This window comes from Microtus oregoni, unplaced genomic scaffold (genome assembly GCF_018167655.1).
Source record: "Microtus oregoni isolate MIOR12 unplaced genomic scaffold, Mior012 000037F_ref0000500, whole genome shotgun sequence".
NCBI lineage: Eukaryota > Metazoa > Chordata > Mammalia > Rodentia > Cricetidae > Microtus > Microtus oregoni.
Genome location: NW_024543096.1, coordinates 2625001 through 2648611, shown reverse-complemented (window position 1 = coordinate 2648611; position 23611 = coordinate 2625001). Strand labels below are relative to the sequence as shown.

General features: G+C 40.0%; 1 protein-coding gene across 4 annotated transcripts in view; it reads left to right on the top strand.

The window, feature by feature from the left end:
- The window catches only part of Zeb2 (zinc finger E-box binding homeobox 2), a 132155-nt gene that overhangs the window by 105947 nt on the left and 2597 nt on the right, over positions 1-23611 (top strand). For all 4 annotated transcript variants that reach the window (XM_041631495.1, XM_041631494.1, XM_041631497.1 and 1 more), the window contains 5 exons: positions 9766-9954; positions 10653-10867; positions 13472-13580; positions 14460-16429; positions 17839-18019. In XM_041631495.1, the coding sequence (XP_041487429.1) occupies positions 9766-9954; positions 10653-10867; positions 13472-13580; positions 14460-16429; positions 17839-18019 (2664 nt within the window). The remainder of the gene's footprint in view (positions 1-9765; positions 9955-10652; positions 10868-13471; positions 13581-14459; positions 16430-17838; positions 18020-23611) is intronic.

The following is a 23611-nucleotide window of genomic DNA, read 5'->3' as shown; positions in this document are numbered from 1 at the left end:
AAACTATTTTTTTGAAACTCTGTGTGAATTATTAACCTCACTACACCTTGATAGAGTCAGCTTGTTAATGAGAAAACTGGGCTAGAAAATTTGGGCTGTCCTCCCCTCGCCCTTTCTCCTCATGAAATTGCCTTGGGAAACATAAATTCCAAAACTGAAAGCTGTACTGGGGGTGCCAATGGGAGCCCTGTAAAATCCTTGCCCTCTCCTGCCCTACATAGGGCATGCATGCATCCTAAGCCATGCACCACACCTTGCAATTAGGCAGGCCTTGCACTTGGCCTCTGCTTTTTATTTAATCTTTTGTCATAAATTACCTTTATTAATAAAATGAAATTAGTAGGGTTTTTTTTTTTTTTTGATTTTTCAAGACAGGGTTTCTCTATATAACAGCCCTAGCTGTTCTGGAACTTGCTTTATAGACCAGTCTGGCCTCGAACTCAGAGATCTGCCTGCCTCTGTCTCCCAAGTACCAGAATTAAAGGTGTGTGCCACCACCGTCTGGTGAATTTTCAGTTCTTAATACATCAATTCAGAAAGTAAGTGACATATATACATGTTTAAAATTAAGATAAACAGAAGATGACACACTCCCCCCAAAAGAAACGGCAAGTATTGTTTTCCTAGGGGCCTTCTGTTCCGGAGTTCTCTCTGTAATGACAGTGCCTCCTACCCTGTCCTGACTTTGAGTTTCGTTCTGGGTCATTTTAACAACTTTGAACAAGGTATCCTATGGATGCATTTCCCCCTGCGACCCATGTCTGATGTTACCTCACAGCATGCAAGCAGCGGACTATAAGCTAAGTACTAAGGAATTGGATCAGGGATTTATACCCCTAAAACAACAGTTCAGTCAAGATGTACAACACAGGTGTCCCCATAGCAAATGGACCCTCAGTAATGATACAGACCTACACTGGAGATTGCATCTGAGCAGACAATACAGGGATTCTGACTGGGTGAGATGAGGCCGACAAGCAATAGACTCCACGCAGCACAATTTCTGTCACCCTTGTAGAAGAAAGTGGTACCCTTAAAGCAAGAACAACTTTGTGCTGTCTTCTTCATGGTCTAGTAGCCTCAACAGCCTCTGATTTGTCTTACGTGGGATTTGGGTGAGAGGCTTGAAATTTGCTCGCTTCTTCACAAGGGTGGAGGCCGTACAAGTTTGATCATCAGATATCTCCCAGAATGCACAGAGGATGTGGATGAAGCTTTAGCAGCCATGCAGGAACACGGAGTTCAGGCAGTACTCGAGCCCCCAACAAGGAGGACGCTCGCAGCTGCGCTGCTGCGCGGCGGCGAAGCATGTCGTTTCCTTCTAGTCCTATGCCACGTTTTTTCAAGGTTGGAGGGTTTCTGTCATTCAGTCAGATATCTGTCATAGAAATCAGAAGTTTTACATTTTTCAGTAAATTTCATACTTTTAAAAAAAATCACTGACAAAAGAAAATTAGGAAAAACAGAAAGGACACTGGGCAGGATGGACGGGAGTTGTCAGGCGGAGGCCATCATCCGTGGGCACCCGCAGGAGCTTCTTCCCTTCCTAGCCCGTGAATGCTGAGGTTTCATGAGCTTTGTCTGTGATTAGGCAGCTACCTCCACTTCACAGCAAGAGTTCCACAAGAAATAATGAACCCTCCTAGCTTTTTGCATACCTCCTTCATTCATTCAAGAGATATTTAATAAACACTGTTTTCCTTGCAATGCTACCTGTGGTTTCCAGGCGCCTCCAAAATATTTTTTTTTTTCTTAATCGTTGTGTGTGGTTCTCCCTTCAGAAGTCTGTGTTATTTTGACTTTTGAATAGGAAAATAGTACAGATTAAACTCTCTAGACTTATTTAGGGACTAGATACTAAATTGATTATGGCAATTAATTAATTCAAAGTATGGACGGCTGTGACTTTAAGGGTCTCTAAGACAGTACATGCTGGCTCATGTCACAGGTGAGAAAATTAAGACCCAAATGCAAAACAAGTCGTCCAAATGGGGAGTCCCAGGTTCTGAGTTTGGTCTGATCTTTCAATTATCCAGCACGATCTGTGTGCTAGACTTCCCAAAAAGTACTGGTAATAGTCGGTACGCGTATCAGCTCACCTATGTGGACGAGAAACACTTAATGTGCTGAGATACGCTCAATGATTCCTGTCTGCAGATCAAATCCAGCCAGCAAGGGAGAGGGGTGTGGGGATGAGGTGGTCAGGAGGTTATCTGATGGGGAGTAATTCCTTGATGTCACTCAAAATGATGTGTGGACTATGTGAGGCAGAAAAGTGAGTCCATCTAGTAAGGGCTCTTAAGCTGGACAGGATTTCCTCCAAGGCCTGTGAAAACACAGATTGCTGATTCTGGAGTGTGCCCTGAGAACTTGCATTTCCAATAAGTTCCCAGGTATACTGATGCATATAGGCAAACATATTTTGAAGTACTAGAGTGTACAGAGAAAACACTGTCTTACAACTTTCTACGAAAAGAAAGTAAGAACCGCTGAGCAAAATCCCCTTCCTAAAATACAGCAGCACTGTTTCCAGACTGTTAGATTACATGGTTAGGGGAAAGATGAACACATATGGCTTAACTGGGGAATTAAAAGTCAATACAATACATTGTTTCGTACTGCTGTACAGCCAAGTCGTTCAAAGGTTACTGTAAGTCTCTGGCTCATGATATTCACAGTGCTCTCATACAAAATCAAACTTTAAAATTAAACTGCATCCCTGACTGGGCTACTTCCTGCTGTGGAGGGAAATATTTGATCTTGCAGACTGCTACAAATTCCCACCTCCTATTCATTCTTCGCCTCTTTCTTCTAAACCTTTCAGCGTGGATCTTTTCCTGGTGTTTGAACATGGTCCCCCAGAGAAGGCCATATAAGAGAAGGGGTGGATAGACCACCAAGATGCCTCATTCCCAGCCAGAGAGAAAACTTCTCTGCTGCTCTTGACAACCCTTCCCTGCCTTTATACATGCCTCTGTACCAGTCGGAGGCTTTGAGAAGCTGCTGCGTGGCTATACTGTGAGGAAAAGATCTCCCCCTCCCTCTCAGTTCTCAGATACTTGGTGCCAATATACGTAGGCTGACATTTATTTATCAGTCAGCTCTGTACAAAGTAGCCTTGGGAATTCGTATACCTCTGCATGTGCTTCCTCAAGCTAAAAATTTCAATGTAAAATGAAATATAGCTTTCTATTTCATCTTATCATCCACTAGTACTGAAGGAATTGTTTTTTACATTCGTGAAGAAGATAGTTCCATACATGACAACAGCTTCTGACCCATTTGCTTTGACATAGCAATGTGAATAAAAGCTAGATTTTGCAAAAGAATCATTTATTTTGACGTTTGCCAGAATGGTTTAACAATAATATTCAAATATATTTCTTCAGTTTTTAATGAAAATTGAAACCATGCCAGATAGTAAACTGGTGGTGATGGAGTAGCTGCCTTCTTGTTCTAAATACAGAAAATAAATAACAAGAGGAAATAGAAGAGAAAAAAAGAATAAGCATCAGGGTCACATTATAAACTCAACTACCTGTAAATTATACATAAAAAACACCTTTAGTGTCATTGAGAACATGTTCTAAGCAGCTCAATTATGGGAACTGACTGATTCGTGAACCAGTCAATGGTTTTCTTCCACTCAGATTTCTGTTAACACTGCTTGTTTCGAGGCAATCATTTTAAAAGTCAGTTTAGATCAACATTCATTATCTACCTTAAAAAAAATCAATATTTTCCCAAGACAATAATAAAGGTGTTTATGAAAGTATCATTAATAAGCATGAGTAGTAAGAGTGAGTAACATATTTAAAAGAGAAGAATTTGCTGGCTTGAAGGGATCTAGAAATTTATCTACCAATATTAAAATACATATAGCCATGAGGAAACATTTTTAATTAACACTCTCTTTTTGGATGGAGAAAAGTTTAACTAACCTTAGGGAAGGTTGAGATATTTGCACGACATTAGGGTAAATTTTAGGACTAAATGCAAAATCCCTGGAGAAGATGTGGGAAGAAATTACTTGAGGTTTCTTGTGAATTTTTTGTTATGGTTTGATGATAAATCCCATGCAAATATCCTCTGTCAGTGTGCTTTGGCAGCGCTTCTGAGGAGGCCAGGGAATGAGGAGGATTATAGAAAGAACAAAAAATGAGGTCAATGTTATACTAGAAAAATACTGGGCAGAATTCTGTAACTTCGTAGCAAGTTCTCCACCTCATTCCTGTGTCCACTACGCAGTGTCATAAAGATCTTGGGAAAAACAAAAACACAAACTTCCCAATACAATCCAAATCTCATTCTTGCCAACAGGAGATACCAAATGCACCCTCGTCACTTGTTCCAGTTACTGTGGGAGTGTGGTTTTGGTTTTCAGAGACTGGAGGACTCCACAATTTAAAGTAGAAACAAAAGTCTCTGGGGTGACTTAATGTCAGGCGAGGGGAGAGTACAGACACTAGGAGATGTATCACGGTCTCAGAACAAGCAGCTGGGTACAGAGCTGCAGAATGCCCCCATCTTGTCTGTTTTCTCTGTGCTTCCTTCTCCTTTGTCAGAAATACTTGTCCTTTCCTGAGTGGAAGCCATCAGGTCCTTCATTCTGTATCTTACAGCTGTAGTCACTTGGAGGGGGAAGCCTTGATGCTCATTTTTATAATAAAATTTTAAAACCATAGGGAAGGGATCCATGGGCTTTAATTTTTCCTCTTGGCCTCTTCTGGAGAATTGCAATAAAAACCAAGAAGAAAGTTACACCAGTTTTTCCCAGTGGATATGCTGGCTCATTTAAATCAGATGAGAGGTGATCAATAGCAGATCCACATCGCATACATGAGGGAAAGTCCTGTTGACGTCAGTGGACTTAAATGGTTAAATGATTTTTTTTTTCCATAAAATCCTTTTTGGGTGTTCACTGAAGCCATGTCTAAATCCTGGGAGCACTTACGAAACCTTTGGAACTCTTCGTCACATTACCTAAAGTTGAGCAAAGTTCCAAATTCCCTGTTCAACTACTAGGTATCTTGTTTTATGTTTTGTTTTGTTTTTAATGCCAAGAATAGTGTGGAAGGCACATTGTTTTCCACCTTCATTCTGGCAATTTTTCTTGAGAAATTACTCATTCCTTGGCAAGATACTCAGTGTTCAGGATCCATAGATGACCAAAGATGATCCTCAGAGAGAACATGTGACTCGAAGTCCTTTTGTCCCCACCTTGCTTCAATGTAGAAATCTAGCATGACAAAATTTGATCTAGCAATCAGATTCCCTCTCCAAACACCACAAGTGTATCTTGATGTAGTTTAGTTTGCCTATCCAGAAATATCAGAATTTTTCTCCCTTTTAAGCCCAAAGACTATTAATGCAAATCCAATTGAATTTGCATTTGATTACATTTCTGATGGAAACATTCATATGCAAATGAAAATTCATGCAAAGATAGCCAGATAATTCAAATAGTTGCTGAAATATCAAGATAAAATTAGGATATTAAATGTACATCTATCCACGTTTCCTGGGTTACACTAAGGTCATCCAGTGGGACAATAGTCTGAGAAAACTCAGATAAATTTTATTTTAAATATTCAAATATGTATGGGTTCAGATGGAGCCGTGACATTTCTTTAAATTGTCATGGTATGGAAAAAGATGTCAGGCGTGGATAAAGTTAGTCACAGTGTTTAAAAACATTCACTTTAGCTGGGTGGTGGTGGTACATACCTTCAATACCAGCCCTCATGAGATAGAAGCAGGTGATCTCTAAGTTCAAAGACAGCCTGCCTCTTCTATAGAGTGAGTGCCAGGACAGCCAGGGCTACACAGAGAAACCTGTCATGAAAAACCAAAGCAAACCAACCAACCAACCAACCAAAAAAACATTCACTTAAAATTTTGCTCCATTGTCTTATCTTATCAATAAAAGCAAAAAGTAATTCTCGGTAACACTATTTTAATGAGGCAAAACTGGACAAATAGTTTCCTAAGGAATCAAGTTCAGTGACATTACCTTTATCCCCACTGTCAATATCCTTTGAAAGCACCTATGGCCTTAGGAATGGAGCAGTAGACAGTGATCTTAACCGATGGCTATTAAATCCAGCTAAGAGCACATATAAGCAAAAGTTCAAAGTATTCAGCTCCTGCCTTACATTCCAGATTCATTTTTAAGGGGAATACACACCTTGCGATCAGACGGCTGTTCTTAAACTTAGCATAAGTTGAAGTGACAAAAGAAAAAAAAAACTTGAGGTCACAGCATGCAGAATTGTTTCCACCTAGTCTGATGGTCACAAAATATAATTATGTCCTGATTTTTCTTCTGCTTGATCCTATATTTACCCATGATTTCAACACTTTTTAGAGTTCTAGTGTTTCCTGCTTTGGTAAATATCATGAACCATTTATCAGATTGGAAATCCTGAAGCTTAAGAAGACACTTTAGCATGTCACGTGGGCAAGCTGGATCGTTCCCCAAATCTTAGGAAACTTACTTTGTAAAGGCCACTTTTTTTTTCTCTTTCTTTCTTTTTATTAAGATTTTTTTAAATGCAATCTTTTCTCATTTTACGGAGCTATCCCCATTCCCACTCCCTCCCCTCCTCCCATTTCCTCCACCTTACTCCCACCCTACCTCCAAATCCACTCCTCAGAGAGGGTAAGGCTTCCCATGGGGAGACAACAAAATCTGATACATCACTTCGGTGCAGATCAAGGTCCTCCCCCCAATATTTAGGCTGAGTAAGGTTTCCCTCCAAAGAGAATGTGCTCCAAGATGCCAGTTCAAACACTAGGGATAAATCCTGGTTTTACTGTCAGTGGCCCCACAGCCTGTACAAGCCTCACAACTGTCCCCCACATTCAGTGGGCCTAGTTTGGTCCTATGCAGGTTGATCTGCTATCAGTACAGAGTCAGTGAGCTCTCACTAGCTCAGGTCAGATGTTTCTGTGAGTTTTACCATCATGGTCTTGACCACGTTGTGTAGTGGCCTTTCCACTGTATTTTAATAAATAAAGCTTGCCTGAAGATTTGAAAGTAAAACAGCCCCATTGGTTAGCCTTACAGACTAGGTAATGGCAACACACACCTTTAACCCCAGTAGCCACAATGACCTGTACCTTTAATCCCAGTAACCACACTAGTTGTCATAGAAACCAGGCAGTGCACGCCTTTAATCCCAGTGGTGTACACCTTTAATTCCAGCCTTAGAGAGGATTATAAAACAGGAGGAGACAGCTTTCAGACACAGTTTCATTGTGAGTTTCCTGGAGGCAGGATCACCATTTTCGGACCGAGGTTGAGGTAAGAGCCAGTGGCTGGCTGCTTTGTTTTTTTGGATCTTCAGGTTGAACTCCTATATCTGCCCCTGAGTTTTTATTAACCACCATGCCTCACCTTTGCTCACACCCTCACTCCTCCCTCTCTTGGACTGGACTTTGGGAGCTCAGCCCAGTGCTTAGCTGTGAATCTCTGTATCTGCTTCCATAAGTTGCTGGATGAAGATGACCATTAAGGTGGTCATCAATCTGATTACAGGGAAGGCCAGTTTAAGCATCCTTTCCACTGTTCCTAAGAGTTTTAGCTGGAGTCATCCTTGTGGATTCCTGGAACTTTCCCTAGCGCCATGTTTCACGCTAGCCCTTTAGTGGCTCCCTCAATCAAGATCTCTTTCCCTTCTCTCTCTATCCTTCCCCTTTCTTCTCATTCCCTCATGCTTTCTTTCTCTCCTTCCCTTCCCCTTCTACCCTCCAATGTCCCCCCTCCCCATACTCCCAATTTTTTCAGGAGATCTTTTCCGTTTCCCCTCTACTTCCTTAATCTTCGTTTCTTGAGTGACTTTGGACAGGAGCCCCAACCCCCATCCCACCCTACCCTAAGCCAACTCTTTGAGCAGAACCAACCTGCTCTTCTTTCTCTCCAATTCCTCTCATATTATAACCTAAGTCAACGTTACAAAGTACAAGTGTCATCCATCATTCCATACAACTGTCCTTCTTGCTTGATATCCGTCAACAGCTTCTTCTTGCTCCTAGAATAAAAATGAAAGTCCTCAGTAGGGATACTGTGCCCTGCATGGTCCCATTTCTGCTGCCTCTGCTCCCCAACATCCTATGGCTTTCATTTCACACTGCACTCCAAGTTAGATACTGAGATGGCCGTGCTCCTTCTTGTCACCCTTGCTCACATTGCTGCTCCATCTTAAAGAGTAAATTAGTCGCAAGCTTCCTCCATGCAAGCTTTTCCCAAATTTTTAAACCCATTGCATTGGATTACTTTTGTTCATGCCAGTATACAACCTTCGGTCTTAATATCCAGTCGTGTTTGAGTTTATTTGGGGGATGGTGTCTTTTTTGTGGTGGGGGAGGCTTCCAGAAGGACAGGGTTAGCTCTGGTCTTTGCTTAGGAAAATGCGACTTTCTTGTCAAGGTTTCCATCAATACATGTTGAATGAATAGAAGGTTCCATTTTCTAGTCTTCTTACCTAAAATCCTCAAGTTTATAATAATGTGAGCAGAAAAAAAGAAGAAGGAAGCAAAGAAATGACTAACTTGCTTGAACATTATCATATCACACTTGCCAAGGAGGCTTTGTATAGCAAACACCGTAGTGTTCCTTGCAGCAGAGAAAGTATGGTGGAAGATGCAGGGGGATCAGAGGGAACTGCTTTCAAACCATGGTATCAGGAGTCCGCTATTGAGCTAGCAAAGCACTTTCTTCTCAGCCATAAAGAATAGCTGGCAGCTACTCTTCCAGCTCTACCGTATGCATAATTTCTTATTTGGGATGTGTAAGCCACAACTGATTTCAGTGACACAGCTAGAGATTTTCAAGCATACCATGTCTTGTGGCACAAATCACTGAAACTGGCTCACAACTATTATTTATCTCATGAAAATAAAGTCATAGCTTAGGCTAACGTCACATAGAAATCATACTGCAGTTTTATCAGTGTGATACCATTACTTTTTATTTTATTTCTATCAGCTGTGAGCTTAATGTTACGTCCGCTGACCATACAAAGATTAGCATCACAGTGAGAACTCATCGTCCTGTGACTTCTCTCTAGCCAGGTCACACTGCTGTGTTTGTAAGGGTGCCTGTCCTTTCTCATCCATCTCAGAATATGCAGACCTGGCTATCATATGTAAAGAAGAACATGATAAAAAACTTATATTCAGTAGCAGATGGATCTGTGGATAGGGACATGAAGTGTAGTATACCTTAAGAAAATTAAATTTCCTTTTCGTGTGTGTGTGTGTGTGTGTGTGTGTGTGTGTGCATGTGTGTGTATAAAAGCACTTTATTGAAGGGCCTTGGGGAAGGTCTGGAGAGGTCCACACTGTATGAAGAGGTATGCTGACCTCCTCAGTGGAGACTTTCGAAGTTTCCCTGCCTTGAAGACAAAAGGAAGTTTCATACAGATCGTCCAAGTACCTGAAAGCTTGCGTTATGTCACGTTTAGGGATTTAGTTCCACTTTTTAAAGACACTTAATAAATGCATTTTAAGTCGTCTTTCGTTTGTACATGAATTATCCAAGTGAACATTCCCAGAACTACTTAGGCCAAGTAAGCCCTTGTGCATGCATCATAAAAATAAGTGTTTAATCAGTATTTGGTCATCTTCCCTCCTGACAAACAAAGGAGAGACTTAAGTCTTACTAGTAACAAGCCAACCGCCCGTTGCTAGCAATGGTGTAGAGTCCTTGGCCTCCTAGGAAAAAGGCCCTGAAAGATGTTTCTCTTCTGCTTCTGATTTCAGTGAAGAACGCAAATTGTACAGCCGACTTTGAAGAGTACTTTGCCAAAAGAAAACTGGAGGAGCGCGATGGTCATGCAGTCAGCATTGAAGAGTACCTTCAGCGAAGCGACACAGCCATTATTTACCCAGAAGCCCCTGAGGAGCTGTCTCGCCTTGGCACGCCAGAGGCCAATGGGCAAGAAGAAAATGGTGAGGCTGTAATTCATTTTTAGCCACGATACTGACCTCTGCAGCTGTTACAATTACGAATGCACTACATGCCTGGGTGTTTACCTTAAAATTTGAAGAACAGCTGCAGAGGCATGGAATTTCACGAGCAAAGATTAGAACTGTAATTTTAGGGTATTGTGAAATTTTTTTTTGTCAGCAAATTTGTGTCATTTGTACATCCAATACAGAATAAGAACAATTACAGCCCATTTCTAAGAGATAAAAATATCTAAATGTATTCCTATCTTTCAGAGATATTTTACTTTTGAGGGAAAAAGAAAAAGTTTAAGATCACCGACCCTCACCTTTTGTTCTCTGACACCTGAAAATCTCCTTCCCTCCTGTGAATTCCTGTGTAACAGAAGTCTAGGGTTCAGAGGAACTGTCAGTCACCCAAAGGGAATTTCTTCATTTATCAGCTGTTTAAATCCCCCCCTCCCCACAAATAAGCTCAAGTAATTAATTAATTTTCGAGCGCAGTGTGAGCTGATTCGGACAAGCCTGCCCTGGGTGTGCAAAGGGGGCCTGGTTGCGAGGAGGCCGGGCGCAATGATGGCGCTCTGCTGGAGCAGATTGCAGTGATTCCTGTCATAGCAGCCCGGGCAGCCAGCCCATTAGCTGCCATTGATTTACTGACCTTTTGGCCCGCTCCTCTCCCTCTCGCCTCTCGGCTACAGACCTGCCACCTGGAACTCCAGATGCTTTTGCCCAACTGCTGACCTGCCCCTACTGTGACCGCGGTTACAAGCGCTTGACGTCGCTGAAGGAACACATCAAGTACCGCCACGAGAAGAATGAAGAGAACTTTTCCTGCCCTCTTTGTAGCTACACGTTCGCCTACCGCACCCAGCTCGAGCGGCATATGGTGACGCACAAGCCAGGGACAGATCAGGTGGGGGTTGGTTCTAAGTGATTTCCTTCTATAATAACCCCTTAGAGAAACGATATTGCTTTGATTGGCAATCATTATTAATTTTTCATGGCATTTTGAAGATGCAGATCTTTTAATGGTAATAGCTTTAATTGAGGTCTAAATGATTTTTTGATGGTCTCTTCTAATATGATTTAATAGTCTTATGTTCACGATCGAATGAGTGTGTTAATTTCTAATTTAGAAATTTTATTTGCACTTTAACTTGACTTTAGTTTCATTTTTATGTTCCTCAAAAAGTGAATGAAATTGTAGCATTTTAATTATACATTATTAAACATCTCAGCAATTTTAATTCCATTTTTCACCTAGTTTTGCTTAGGCACTTTTTTTCATATAGGACCTAATGTATAGTAAAAGAAGTGCACGTTTCTTATATTTGCCATGAAACATTTTCAAATTACTTAGAATACTTTTACAAGCTTACTAATTTATGAAATCTAATTATTTTTGGAAAATAAAAAGGCATGTAGGTTATAAGCATTCATACATAATAAATTAGAAAAATAATAAACATTGGCTGTAGTTAAAACAATGCCATCTCAATATACATGCACATAGTTAATAGCCAAAATTGTTCTGCCTCTTTTTGCTTCCTTGTTTTAAAACTAAGATCTCCGCCTTGGAAAGGTAAAGAGAGTATCTTAAACCCTTGAAATGACTGGGTAGGATTGATTCACAGCATCTCTTAAATGTTTCAGCAAAACTGCTCTATCTGTCCTCCTGGGAGAATTGACTCTGCAAATTGATATTATGATGTGTTGGGTGGTCACAGTAATGGCGGTCACAACAACTGGCCCTCCAGATATAGAATTGCCCTAAATGAACTTTGCTATTAGATGTTTGTAAAAGGTTAAATATGATATTCTACAGAAAACCTTGATTCGTCGTCATAAGCTTCATTGTCTTTGAATAAGGAAAAGGAGGCGCAGATCCAATTAAGCAAGGATGGAAAGACTTTGCTACGAATTTTTACTATTTAAGGCACTTTATCACATAACCATACCGTTTGTTTCTGATTGGACTTGTTACTTGAATGTTTTCCAAAGATCAGCTATAAGTAATATGCTTGTGTAGTTACACTTATGTAACAGTTTATCTTCTCATGCTTCTATGCACACACACACACACAAAAAAAAAAAAACTCTAAGAAAAAAAAATGCCTAGATATTTATCTAGGATAACTGCTTTAAATTTCACAGGCAGAAGGGTGACTGTGTTGGCGCATTATGAATGGTAGCTTTGGTGTTGAAAAGTCCCCTCATTTGCTCATGGCATTTACAATTAGTAAATTAAAATGATTGTATCATATTAACAGTGGCACAACTAAAGTTTATGGTAGTCCTCTGAGGGCCGTGGAGGAGACAAAGCAGCTGTTGCTGTTTGTTTATGCAACTCAGCAACATATGAGCGCTGGTCCCTCAATGGCGCTCGGCGGGTTGGGCTCCGCTTGATCTTTGAAGGTTGCTGCTGTTTGAACAAACCTCCCTGTGTCCCATGTAACACCATCTGTCTCACTAGGAATGTGGGAAGACTCAGCACACCCTAGCAGTTGTCATGCCGTTTTCCATGCTGTCTTTTTTTTTTTTTGCAAAAGGCTTTTGTGTCATTGCTGCAGGAAAAGGGCTGGCCTCCTACCTTGAGCATCCAGAGTGGATGACTGTATTTTTTTTTTTGAAACCTGAAATTCCACTGCTCCTGCCCTCCCCCCAGCCCCTCGCCTTATTCAAAAAGGTCAGCTGTGCCTGATTGTATCTGTGCAGCCTCTAACTAGTCTTTTCAGCAAACTTTTTTTCTTTCGGTCCTTGCACATGACTAAAAAAGAAAATGAAAAGTCGTTGAAGTCCTTTCTACTGGCTTGTGATAAAACTGCCCAAGCAGCTCTCACCCAAGATGTTGTCTCTTATTTGATAATGAATCAAGTCTGATAGGCAGCACCTAAGAAGAACAGGGTTCACATGGGCTAGTAGCACCATGGAATGAAATATATTTAAAAAAGCATACCAAGTATTTATAGTCAAAGGGTTTTTTGGTTTTGGTTTGTTGTGTTTTTTTTTTTTAATTCGGGGGAATTTTTTTGTACACTTCTTTAAATTTCAGTTTGATTTAGTGTAAGATATACTTTTACTCAGATACAGAAAACTTGATGAAAAATTTAAGTGTGGGTTTAAAAAACTTTTTTTTCATACTTTTCAGGAAACTATTTTTTCCCCAACAAGATAGCAGCATTTGAAGGAGTATTTAGGTTTTTAGATTAGTATTTAGGTTTTAGATTCTGCAGTAGACACGAAGATCCATGAATATAGCCACAATTGTACTTTAGAACCATTTTAGGCAAGAGAGGACAGGCATGGTTGTGAGGCAAGCGTCAGGTGCACATGTGAAGCACTTTTTAAACAAAAGTTCCCATTTTATTACCAGTATTATCACTTTTATTGCAACTCTGAAAGACAGAGCAGATAAATAAGCATGCACTCAGACCTCTTGGCCTGTCTGAAAGAGATTCCTGACAATCTCCTTTGTGCTCCCTGAACAAAAATGATGGCCGTCTTTCTCCTTTCGCAGCACCAAATGCTAACCCAAGGAGCAGGTAACCGGAAGTTCAAATGCACAGAGTGCGGCAAAGCCTTCAAGTACAAGCACCACCTGAAGGAACACCTAAGAATTCACAGTGGTGAGTAGCGGGGTCGCTCACACTCATGCCTGCATTCCTTCCAATTAGAGAAGGGTTGGAAGACTATTTAAATGTTCACAGTCGTGGATGTAGCGTTTTTTGTGCTGACCCATTTATCTCAAAAGCTCTGTTGCCTTGGAGAGTCTTAGGGTACCACTGTAAATGTTTATCCTTCTTACAAGAGCTTTGATTTTTTGGGGGGGGGGCAAGTCTAGAGATTTTTGCCAAACTGGGTGTCTTTGACATGGAGATATTTGGACTGTGATTTCTGAAGCATATTCATATATGATACCTAGATGTAAACAAGAAAAAGTGAGAGAAAATTGGACAAAAGCTGTATATGCCCAACATTTCTTGACTCCCGATAGCCGTACATCATAAACCCACATCGCACCACTGAGATTTCGGCTTCAGACCTCGTTTGATAGCTCTGCCAAGCATTTTATTACCAAATTGGATGCTATTCAAAGAACTAGTTGAATTGGTAGAATCAATGGAACCTCCACAGAGTTGATTAAAGCCATGGCTACACTTCCCCTTTAAATACTGTGACATCTTTATTGCGCTATTGACCACACATTAATCTGACACTCTCTTTAAATAGGAGGCTGCCAATGGCCTGACAAGATTTGGGATCCTAGCTGAAAAAGGCATAGATAGCCTTCACCTTTCCCAGCCTACATCTTGAATTATGTCCACCCAGGGTAGAGAAAGTCCAGATACAGTATGGTCACATAATCCTGGCTTAAGAATCTAGAATGTAGGGTCCACCCCCTCCCCCTGGATTCATCTCATTTGGTCCCACACATTCTTGTTTTGGCAGACTTCACTTGTTACCTACCCAAAGAAACCTAATGCTAATTTTCATTATCATTTTAGGTGAAAAACCTTATGAATGCCCAAACTGCAAGAAACGCTTCTCCCATTCTGGTTCCTACAGTTCACACATCAGCAGCAAGAAATGTATTGGTTTAATCTCAGTAAATGGCCGCATGAGAAACAATATCAAGACGGGTTCTTCCCCAAATTCTGTTTCTTCTTCTCCCACTAACTCAGCCATTACTCAGTTGAGGAACAAGTTGGAAAATGGAAAACCACTTAGCATGTCTGAGCAGACAGGCTTACTCAAAATTAAGACAGAACCACTAGACTTCAATGACTATAAAGTTCTTATGGCCACGCACGGGTTTAGTGGCACTAGTTCCTTTATGAATGGCAGCCTCGGAGCCACCAGCCCTTTAGGTGTGCACCCGTCTGCTCAGAGTCCAATGCAGCACTTAGGTGTAGGGATGGAGGCCCCTCTACTGGGATTTCCCACTATGAATAGTAATTTGAGCGAGGTACAAAAGGTTCTACAGATCGTGGACAATACGGTTTCCAGGCAAAAGATGGACTGCAAGACTGAAGAAATTTCCAAGTTGAAAGGTTATCACATGAAGGATCCATGTTCTCAGTCAGAAGAGCAGGGAGTTACTTCTCCCAATATCCCACCTGTCGGTCTTCCGGTAGTGAGTCATAATGGTGCCACTAAAAGTATTATTGACTATACCTTAGAAAAAGTTAATGAAGCCAAAGCTTGCCTGCAGAGCTTGACTACTGACTCGAGGAGACAGATCAGCAACATCAAGAAAGAGAAGCTGCGTACGTTAATCGATTTGGTCACCGACGATAAAATGATTGAGAACCACAGCATATCCACTCCGTTTTCCTGCCAGTTCTGTAAAGAAAGCTTCCCGGGCCCCATTCCCCTGCATCAGCATGAGCGCTACCTGTGCAAAATGAATGAAGAGATCAAGGCGGTCCTGCAGCCTCATGAAAACATAGTCCCCAACAAAGGCGGAGTTTTTGTGGATAATAAAGCCCTCCTCTTGTCATCTGTACTTTCTGAGAAAGGACTGACAAGCCCCATCAACCCGTACAAGGACCACATGTCTGTACTCAAAGCGTACTACGCTATGAACATGGAGCCCAACTCTGACGAGCTGCTGAAAATCTCCATCGCTGTGGGCCTTCCTCAGGAATTTGTGAAGGAATGGTTTGAGCAAAGAAAAGTCTACCAGTATTCAAATCCCAGGTCGCCATCACTGGAAAGGACCTCCAAGCCGTTAGCTCCCAACAGTAACCCCCCCACAAAAGACTCTTTATTACCCAGGTCTCCTGTGAAACCTATGGACTCCATAACGTCCCCATCTATAGCAGAACTCCATAACAGTGTTACGAATTGTGATCCTCCTCTCAGGCTACCAAAACCTTCCCATTTTACCAATATGAAAGCAGTTGATAAACTGGACCACTCAAGGAGCAACACTCCTTCTCCTTTAAATCTTTCTTCCACATCTTCTAAAAACTCCCACAGTAGCTCATATACTCCAAATAGCTTCTCTTCCGAGGAGCTGCAGGCTGAGCCTTTGGACCTGTCGTTACCAAAACAAATGAGAGAACCCAAAAGTATTATTGCCACAAAGAACAAAACAAAAGCTACTAGCATAAATTTAGACCATAACAGTGTTTCTTCATCCTCTGAAAATTCAGATGAACCTCTGAATTTGACTTTTATCAAGAAGGAGTTTTCGAATTCTAATAATCTGGACAACAAAAGCACTAACCCTGTGTTCGGCATGAACCCGTTTAGTGCCAAGCCTTTATACACAGCTCTTCCTCCACAAAGCGCTTTTCCCCCTGCCACTTTCATGCCGCCAGTCCAGACCAGCATCCCCGGGCTACGACCATACCCAGGGCTGGATCAGATGAGCTTCCTACCACATATGGCCTATACCTACCCCACGGGAGCAGCTACCTTTGCTGACATGCAGCAGAGGAGGAAATACCAGCGGAAACAAGGATTTCAGGTAATGGGATGTGCCTTTTCTACTCTGAACGAAGGTGATTAAAAAAGTGTGGTCTGGCTGGTATCATCCCCAAGCTGTGATTCCCCAGCCTGCCCAGTGCAAACAAAATTCGCCTAGATGATACACAAGGTTGGGGGGAAAAACACTCAGTGAAAGACAAATTCAGAAATAGGAAAGTCTTTCTAACATGAATTTCCAACTCTGAGCTACCAAAGCCATTGGCTGAAAAGATAGTTTTGGTGTTTTATTTTTTTTTCCAGGAACCTTAGGCAAGAAGATTGCTAGTTCAAGGTCAGGGAGCAGAGCAGGAGTCTGTTTCCAAAATAAAACAAGTGATGAATTCTGTCGAGAATTACACGCCAATGATGATAGTCAACAGGCTTGCCCAGATGCTTGGAACTAACGTTATAGTCACATGCTTTGGGAGATGTACATAGCTCAAAGGAATTACACATTTAAATTTTAATATGTGCTTTGTTTGATACAGAATAGTTCATTTTGAAGAGTGTGTAAAGAATATTTTACATGTTAACAGGTCTTCTTTCCTATTTTCCAAATTATCAAATAATTGATAGGTGGTTGAATATGAAAGCAAGTGTTGTGTTGGCATTATCATATATAATCCCTGGTTGCAAAATAGGAGTCAAGGTGGCAGTGCATGGCTCTAACAGCTGTCCAGCATTCCAATTTACAACACATCTGCCTTCTTTGTAAATGCGTTTAAGCCTATTTAATCTTCTCTAGTATTAATTAGTGCAAATACAGTCTAAGAAAACTGAACTGTGGGCTGGCAAATGGAAATGTATGTTTTCATGCAGGTTTGCACTCCTTTGGACCAAGACAAAATAAATATCAAGAAAGTTAATAATTTACTGATCCACATTCATTATTGCTCAATGCTGAAGGCTGTTTTAACATAGATAGAACATTGATAAAAAGTGTTATTAATATTCCCTATTTCAAATTAGAAAATTAAATATAAAAATATAGCTTAGGGCTTTGGTTGGTAGACATACATTTAAATAGATTGTATAATAATAATATTTTGTACCTAAATATAAAATTCAATTAAAATGAAGTTTCTACAGCTACCAATCATTTCTGAAGTAAAGTACACTGGAAAATATAGCAATTCTGATATTTAATGCTCACTTGTGGATATTCCCTGGTATTAAAAAAATGGAAGATATAAGAAAACTGCTTTTTTTCCCATCTCTGTCAGAGGTTTATGCTTTTGTCCAAAAAATGAGACTTTACATATTCTTCAGAAAAAAAAATAAAAGATTTTAGTCATAAGATAGATTGACATGTAGCATTTTTGAGGCCTCTCCTGATGTCAGCCTATGCATAGTTGTTTGGTGTAAACACGAAGGAAAGAGACTGTGTTGAACTATGTGATTATATCACAGGGAGAATTGCTTGATGGAGCACAAGACTACATGTCAGGCCTAGATGACATGACAGACTCCGATTCCTGTCTGTCTCGAAAGAAGATAAAGAAGACAGAAAGTGGCATGTATGCATGTGACTTATGTGACAAGACATTCCAGAAAAGCAGTTCCCTTCTGCGACATAAATACGAACACACAGGTATGAGCGACTTTGACTAGCTAGCTAGAGCTCTCCGGCCTGCTGTACATATCATAAGATTTAATGGGTACACTTTTGCGACATAAGATGTAGCCTATGCTGATACCTTCAACAAGAAAGAAGTAATCCTTTTGCGTAACCCAGTAGGACTTTCCGTGTTGCCTGTTTATTGGATCAATCATGTGTTTATGAGTGTGCTTGTCTTCCTAACTTCCAAGTTATCTGTAAAGCAAATTTACTTATCATGTCAAAGAAATATTTAAATGCCCAGGGTAATGAAATGGCATGACAAGAGCTAATTATTGAAAGTATCTTCAAATTCTTAAGCTATGATGAATTTATATATGTGGAAAAATCTTACAATAAATCTGGTCAGTGATATATTAGTGTAATCATCCAAACATCAAGTAAGCCATGGTTTGGGGTGACTTTGTTTGGTTTCCATAAATTGGCCACTTTTGAATCAATTATGTGTCATTTCCATAAAAGAAAAGCAAGGGACCAAATGAACTACTGAATCTACCTGTAATTGAAAGACTAAAATAATATTTTTCCCACTCATGTGTCATTAAGGGCTCCTTATGACTGAAGAGGTAGTGCATTACTTTTTCTTAAAAGTGCCATCATGTAAAAAATATTTTCCACAATCCAAGATCAGGTGTGCAGCTCTGCGGTAGGACTCCATCCCTGTTCCCTCTCTCCTCCCCATCTCCCTGCCCTGAAGGAGGCAACCTAATCTCACCCTGACCCTAACCCCTTCCCAGGTTTTTTCCTCTAGAGCTATGGCAAGCTGTATTAGCCCTGGGTGTGGGAGGGGGTATCAAGTCTTATTCAAAATATTGGAAAAGGGAAAAGGGGTAAGAAAGTGTAGGAAAACCTCTTCCTTTAAACAAGGGCAAAAATAGCATTAATTTGTGTTGGGGGAAGTAGTGAGCAAAGGAGAAAAGGTGGTGCTGGATTTTAACCACCTGCAGATATGGTACACATTCTGATAGTGAAGGGTACCTTGGAAAACACAAGGACTCCGAATCTTACTAGCCATGTATGTGTTGGAGGTAGCACACAAGACAGATTCCAGGTGAACATGGGGGAAGTTGGTATGTGCTGGACAACTAGTGCTGAGGGCACTGTGTGACGAGACCCAAGCTTCTAACAGCTGTGCTCCTCACCCAGCCAGTTTAGCTCCTTTTCCTCCAGCTGTGATCCCTGTGGCTATTATTTTAAAAGGTCAATTAATGATACCTGCAAAACACCCCAAATTGATTAGCAAATCTACACAGATTTTATACTTAAGCAAAGTATTTGAGACATCAAAATTTGCCTACACTGTTCATTTATTATACTTTCTTTGATTCTGAGTTTTATTTGAGTATTTACAGAGTAAAAAAAAATATTTTCATGCCTAAATTTACTTTAATTTTAATCAACCTCAAATATATTTTGTATTTCATTATTCAGCTACAATAGGCACATCCCTGAAGGCATCTTTCCCTCTCTGATTGGTCTTATTAAATGACCATTTGCAAACTCTATCATTTACTAAATGGTGAGTGTAAAACTTTTATTTTAGTGAGGGCTGTCATACATATTGACATCTTGTCAATATATTTATCTCCTATAAATATGCTAGTCCATAAACTTCATAGGTGTTCAGCTAGTTGAGAGACCCAAAAGTTGACAAACACAAAAGCATATATATTTGATTTTTTTTTAAAAAAAAAGTACATTATTTTAAAAATAAAATATTCTGGTCCTTTAAGATGAGAGATCTGCTGCCTAGAAACATTGCCTAGCAACAGGATGCGAACCATCCAATGGTTTCTCTAAACTGGTGATCAATTATCCTCCTGTTGGCATCCTAGCTTGTCAAGTTTCCAATATGTTAACTTTTTGGTCTCTTGACCAAACATCTCACAACATCACTACTGTCATTGTGTTAGGTTCCATCCAAACAAAATTCTTCATGAAACTTGTCAGTATGATGTATGTGTAAATTTAGTTGACTTTCTTCTAACTGGGCCCCATAAGTCCAGTTTTATTTGTTTATATTAAGATCTAGTAATATTTTTTAATGAACTAATATGAATATTATAAGAGAGACTGTCTTGACTCTAAGGCTGGGCAATGAAGTTGAATTGTGATTTGCTTACTACATGTTGATTATAAATGTGTCATTGATAAAGTATGTTTGTTATCTGTCTATAGAACTGTTTAAATTAAGAAGAAAATTAGTGTCTATTTATTCTTGGGATTCTGTGCTCTTTTGCCTCAATCTATCTATTTCCTAGGCAGATACCAAAGTCATACTGCTTAATTCTCTTGCCAACGGCTTATTGCTTGCGTGTTTGCTTGGTTTTATTTATTTATTTGTTTTGGTGGGAGGGGGGGTACCCTGGATAGTACAGAGAAGATAATACTATGTACATGTTATCTTCAATTGGAATAATTGTCACGAACAATGACTGAAATAAAAGATGTGAACCTTCTGGTAGGCACTGTCAAGGACTCATTTGTACTGCACCAAAATTTTAATCTGACACCTACTGAGGGCTTTCTCTGTTGAGACATTGTGGTAGGTACTTTCAAATCACCTTATTTATAAAAGAGATAAACATCTTTCTAGTTTTGAGTAGACAGTGTCTAAATTTTAAATAATTTTAAGTAATCTGGTCAATTTTTTTCCTTAGTCAGACGGCAACTTTTCCCTGCCACAAACCTTCCCTTTGTTACTAGCTTGACTCATCATTCTAACTGTCAGATGATCATGAACCTAGATAATAGTGAAAAAAATTGTCCCCAAATGTTTTGGTTAATTTAATAACAATTGGAGCGTTTTTCTGAATCTTGTTCATATAGAAATTTGTTTCTAGAACATTTTTATTTGAGTCAGGTGGACTAATCAAACAAATTAAGGTGAAATAAATTCCCAAGTTAGCTTCTATTTTAAGTTGAATTTATTAAATACTTGTTACTGAGGTTCTCAAGATTAGTAGAAGTTTTAGTGCAAGGTAAGTGTCAAAGCTCTCAGCCACACCCCACGTTTGTCCTTCGCACGGCGTCACAGCTGAGCCCCTTTTCCTTGAGGTTTGCCAGTTTATGATACAGTTTATGATACAGTTTAATTAACGCAGTCCTATTACAAGCACAGTGTCTATTATCAAATGAATTCTTTGAAAGTTGGCTGCCTGTCTTCATAGCATCCATCTCCCAAGCATTTCTAAAAGGTCTGGAAATCTGTATTGGAAGACGGTTGCTTTCTGTCCAGATGCTGCTCTGGTTTTATGAGTTTAGAAAATCAAAAGCCTTATTGGCTTAAAGATCATTCAAAATGTTTCCCTCCATGAGCGACCTAACTGGTTGACCACCTTTGGTCCTGAGCTGATGAAACAGTAGTATCAAAAAGACATCATGGGATAGTTTTGTTCATGCATGCTTTAACAACTAAGGCAACAAGAACATTTAATGTGTAGTTTATCTCCACTTGAACTTATTTGTATGTACCCTGCCCTTTGATGCATGCATCCTGCTTAGAATTCAGGAAATGGTTGAATATGTATTAATGGATAAGAGTTTAGTGATTCGACCCTAATGACCTATCACAATGAAGTCCTTGTACTAAACACTTTACATATCCTCTCCATATTCTATCTATGTCCAGTCCTCAGGCTAAGTCCCCAAATGACTTTGCTTTATCTGCAAAGACCCTGATTCTCAAAGCAGTTGACGTACCTGAGACTGTACCACATTCTGTCCTAAAAGACAGATTTCAGTGAAACTCCCTAGCTCACCACCCTTATTGAGAACTGTACCATTCTGCCTCCATGGCATAATTGCTACTGTTACTCATGTTTTACCTTTCTCCCAGTAACATGGGCACTTTAAATCTACACACACAAACAACAACAACAAAAGACCAAAATTGTACCATAGAAGCTTGAACAGTTCTTGAAATGTTACAAAAAAAGGATAAAATACTCCTAAGGTTTACTCAAATACACTTCTACCCCCTATTGCTATCAACCCAGATTTCTCCTACTCTACCAGAATGTTCTATCATCCAGTTTACCTCATCTGAAACATGGTTTCCCAAACTTAAAGAATGGTTCTCATATGTCTTAAATTAAACTTATTATCTTTGGGCTATTAGCTGCCTTGCAATAGGTTAATATAATGCCATCTGCATTTCCCAATTGGGGAGCCTAACAAATTCTTCTTTTTAACATTTTTTATTGTTTTTATTGAACTATACATTTTTCTCGGCTCCCTTCCCTTTCTTCTCTCGTCCCCTCTCCCCTCCCCCATGACCCCCACGCTCCCAATTTACTCAGAAGATCTTGTCTTTTTCTCTTTCCTATGCATCTTATGGGAAAAAAAACCAAAACAAATAAACAAAAAAATTCCTACTTAAATATTGTGCCTTCCCATATCACTCATCACTAAATTTCTATTGGATGTTCCAGTAAAATGAAGACCATCAATGAAACGACATATAGCCATTCTACTGCATTTTCTAAGTAGTGGCATGCCCTGGAGGCATTCAATAACATTATTAAAGATATTTGATTACTAATTGAGACTGTATGTCACCATATAACTGAATACCTGAAGTGTGCGGAATGGGCTCCTAATCTTATAATATGACACTTAGCAAATGAGAATGGGGTTGCATCTACTAATGCTGGTGTTCTAATTTAATTTGCCCAAATGAGCGTTCGTAGCCGGAAACAGAAGCACCTAGCTTCGCGTACGTTAGAATGGTACATCATGCTCCCCGCCACACGTTTGACTTTAACTCTGGAGCATCAGGTTGATAATTTTTTTTTTTGTCAGTTCTATTTTGGAAATAAAGCTTTAAGTATGACAGCTATGGAAGGTGTTGAAGGCGTTCCAGTGCTATTTGTGGCCTGGAATCAACCAGATGTGTTTAGGCTTGGCAGTGGTTTCAAGTTCCAAACACTGGTTAGAAACTGCCTGGAATGTGAAAGGAAGTACGGCATTCTCTAACTGGAGTATTTTAACACTCAACAAGTGGTTGACATCTCATGGAAAACTCTAGAGGGAAAACACTATTTGGAACTAGTTCAGACCCATGAGATACATCTTTCTAGCTCGTATTTCAGATGGTTTCTTCTCAAAGCTTTGTTCTTAGAATCCCACTGGTAAGACACTTAAGGTCTTCTTACCTCTACTGTGTTCTTTCCTAACTTGGCAGTTTGCTCCCCGTTAAGACCTAAAGCCCACTTTCAAAGCAGCTCCCTCATGGTGCAACACACAAAACCAGCGATGACGCCATCTTTCTTGCTCTTAGGCAAATCCTTGGTTTAAAAAAACGTAAGGAAGAGAAGAGTTGCCTGGTGTTGGCGATAAGCTGTAGGCCACTAGAAATGTTTTCTTTCACGGGTCAGTTTTCAGTTTATTGAAACAGTAACAAAGTTTCCATTTCTGAGTTTCCCTTCACCAGCTGTTTAGTTGGTTAAAAAAAAAATGCGTTCATCAACAAGACTTAGGAAGTCAGATTATGAAATGAAAACGAACCTTGTTAACCAGCTTGGGTTAGAAGGGTGTGTAGATCTTTCGGGCATAAGCCGATGC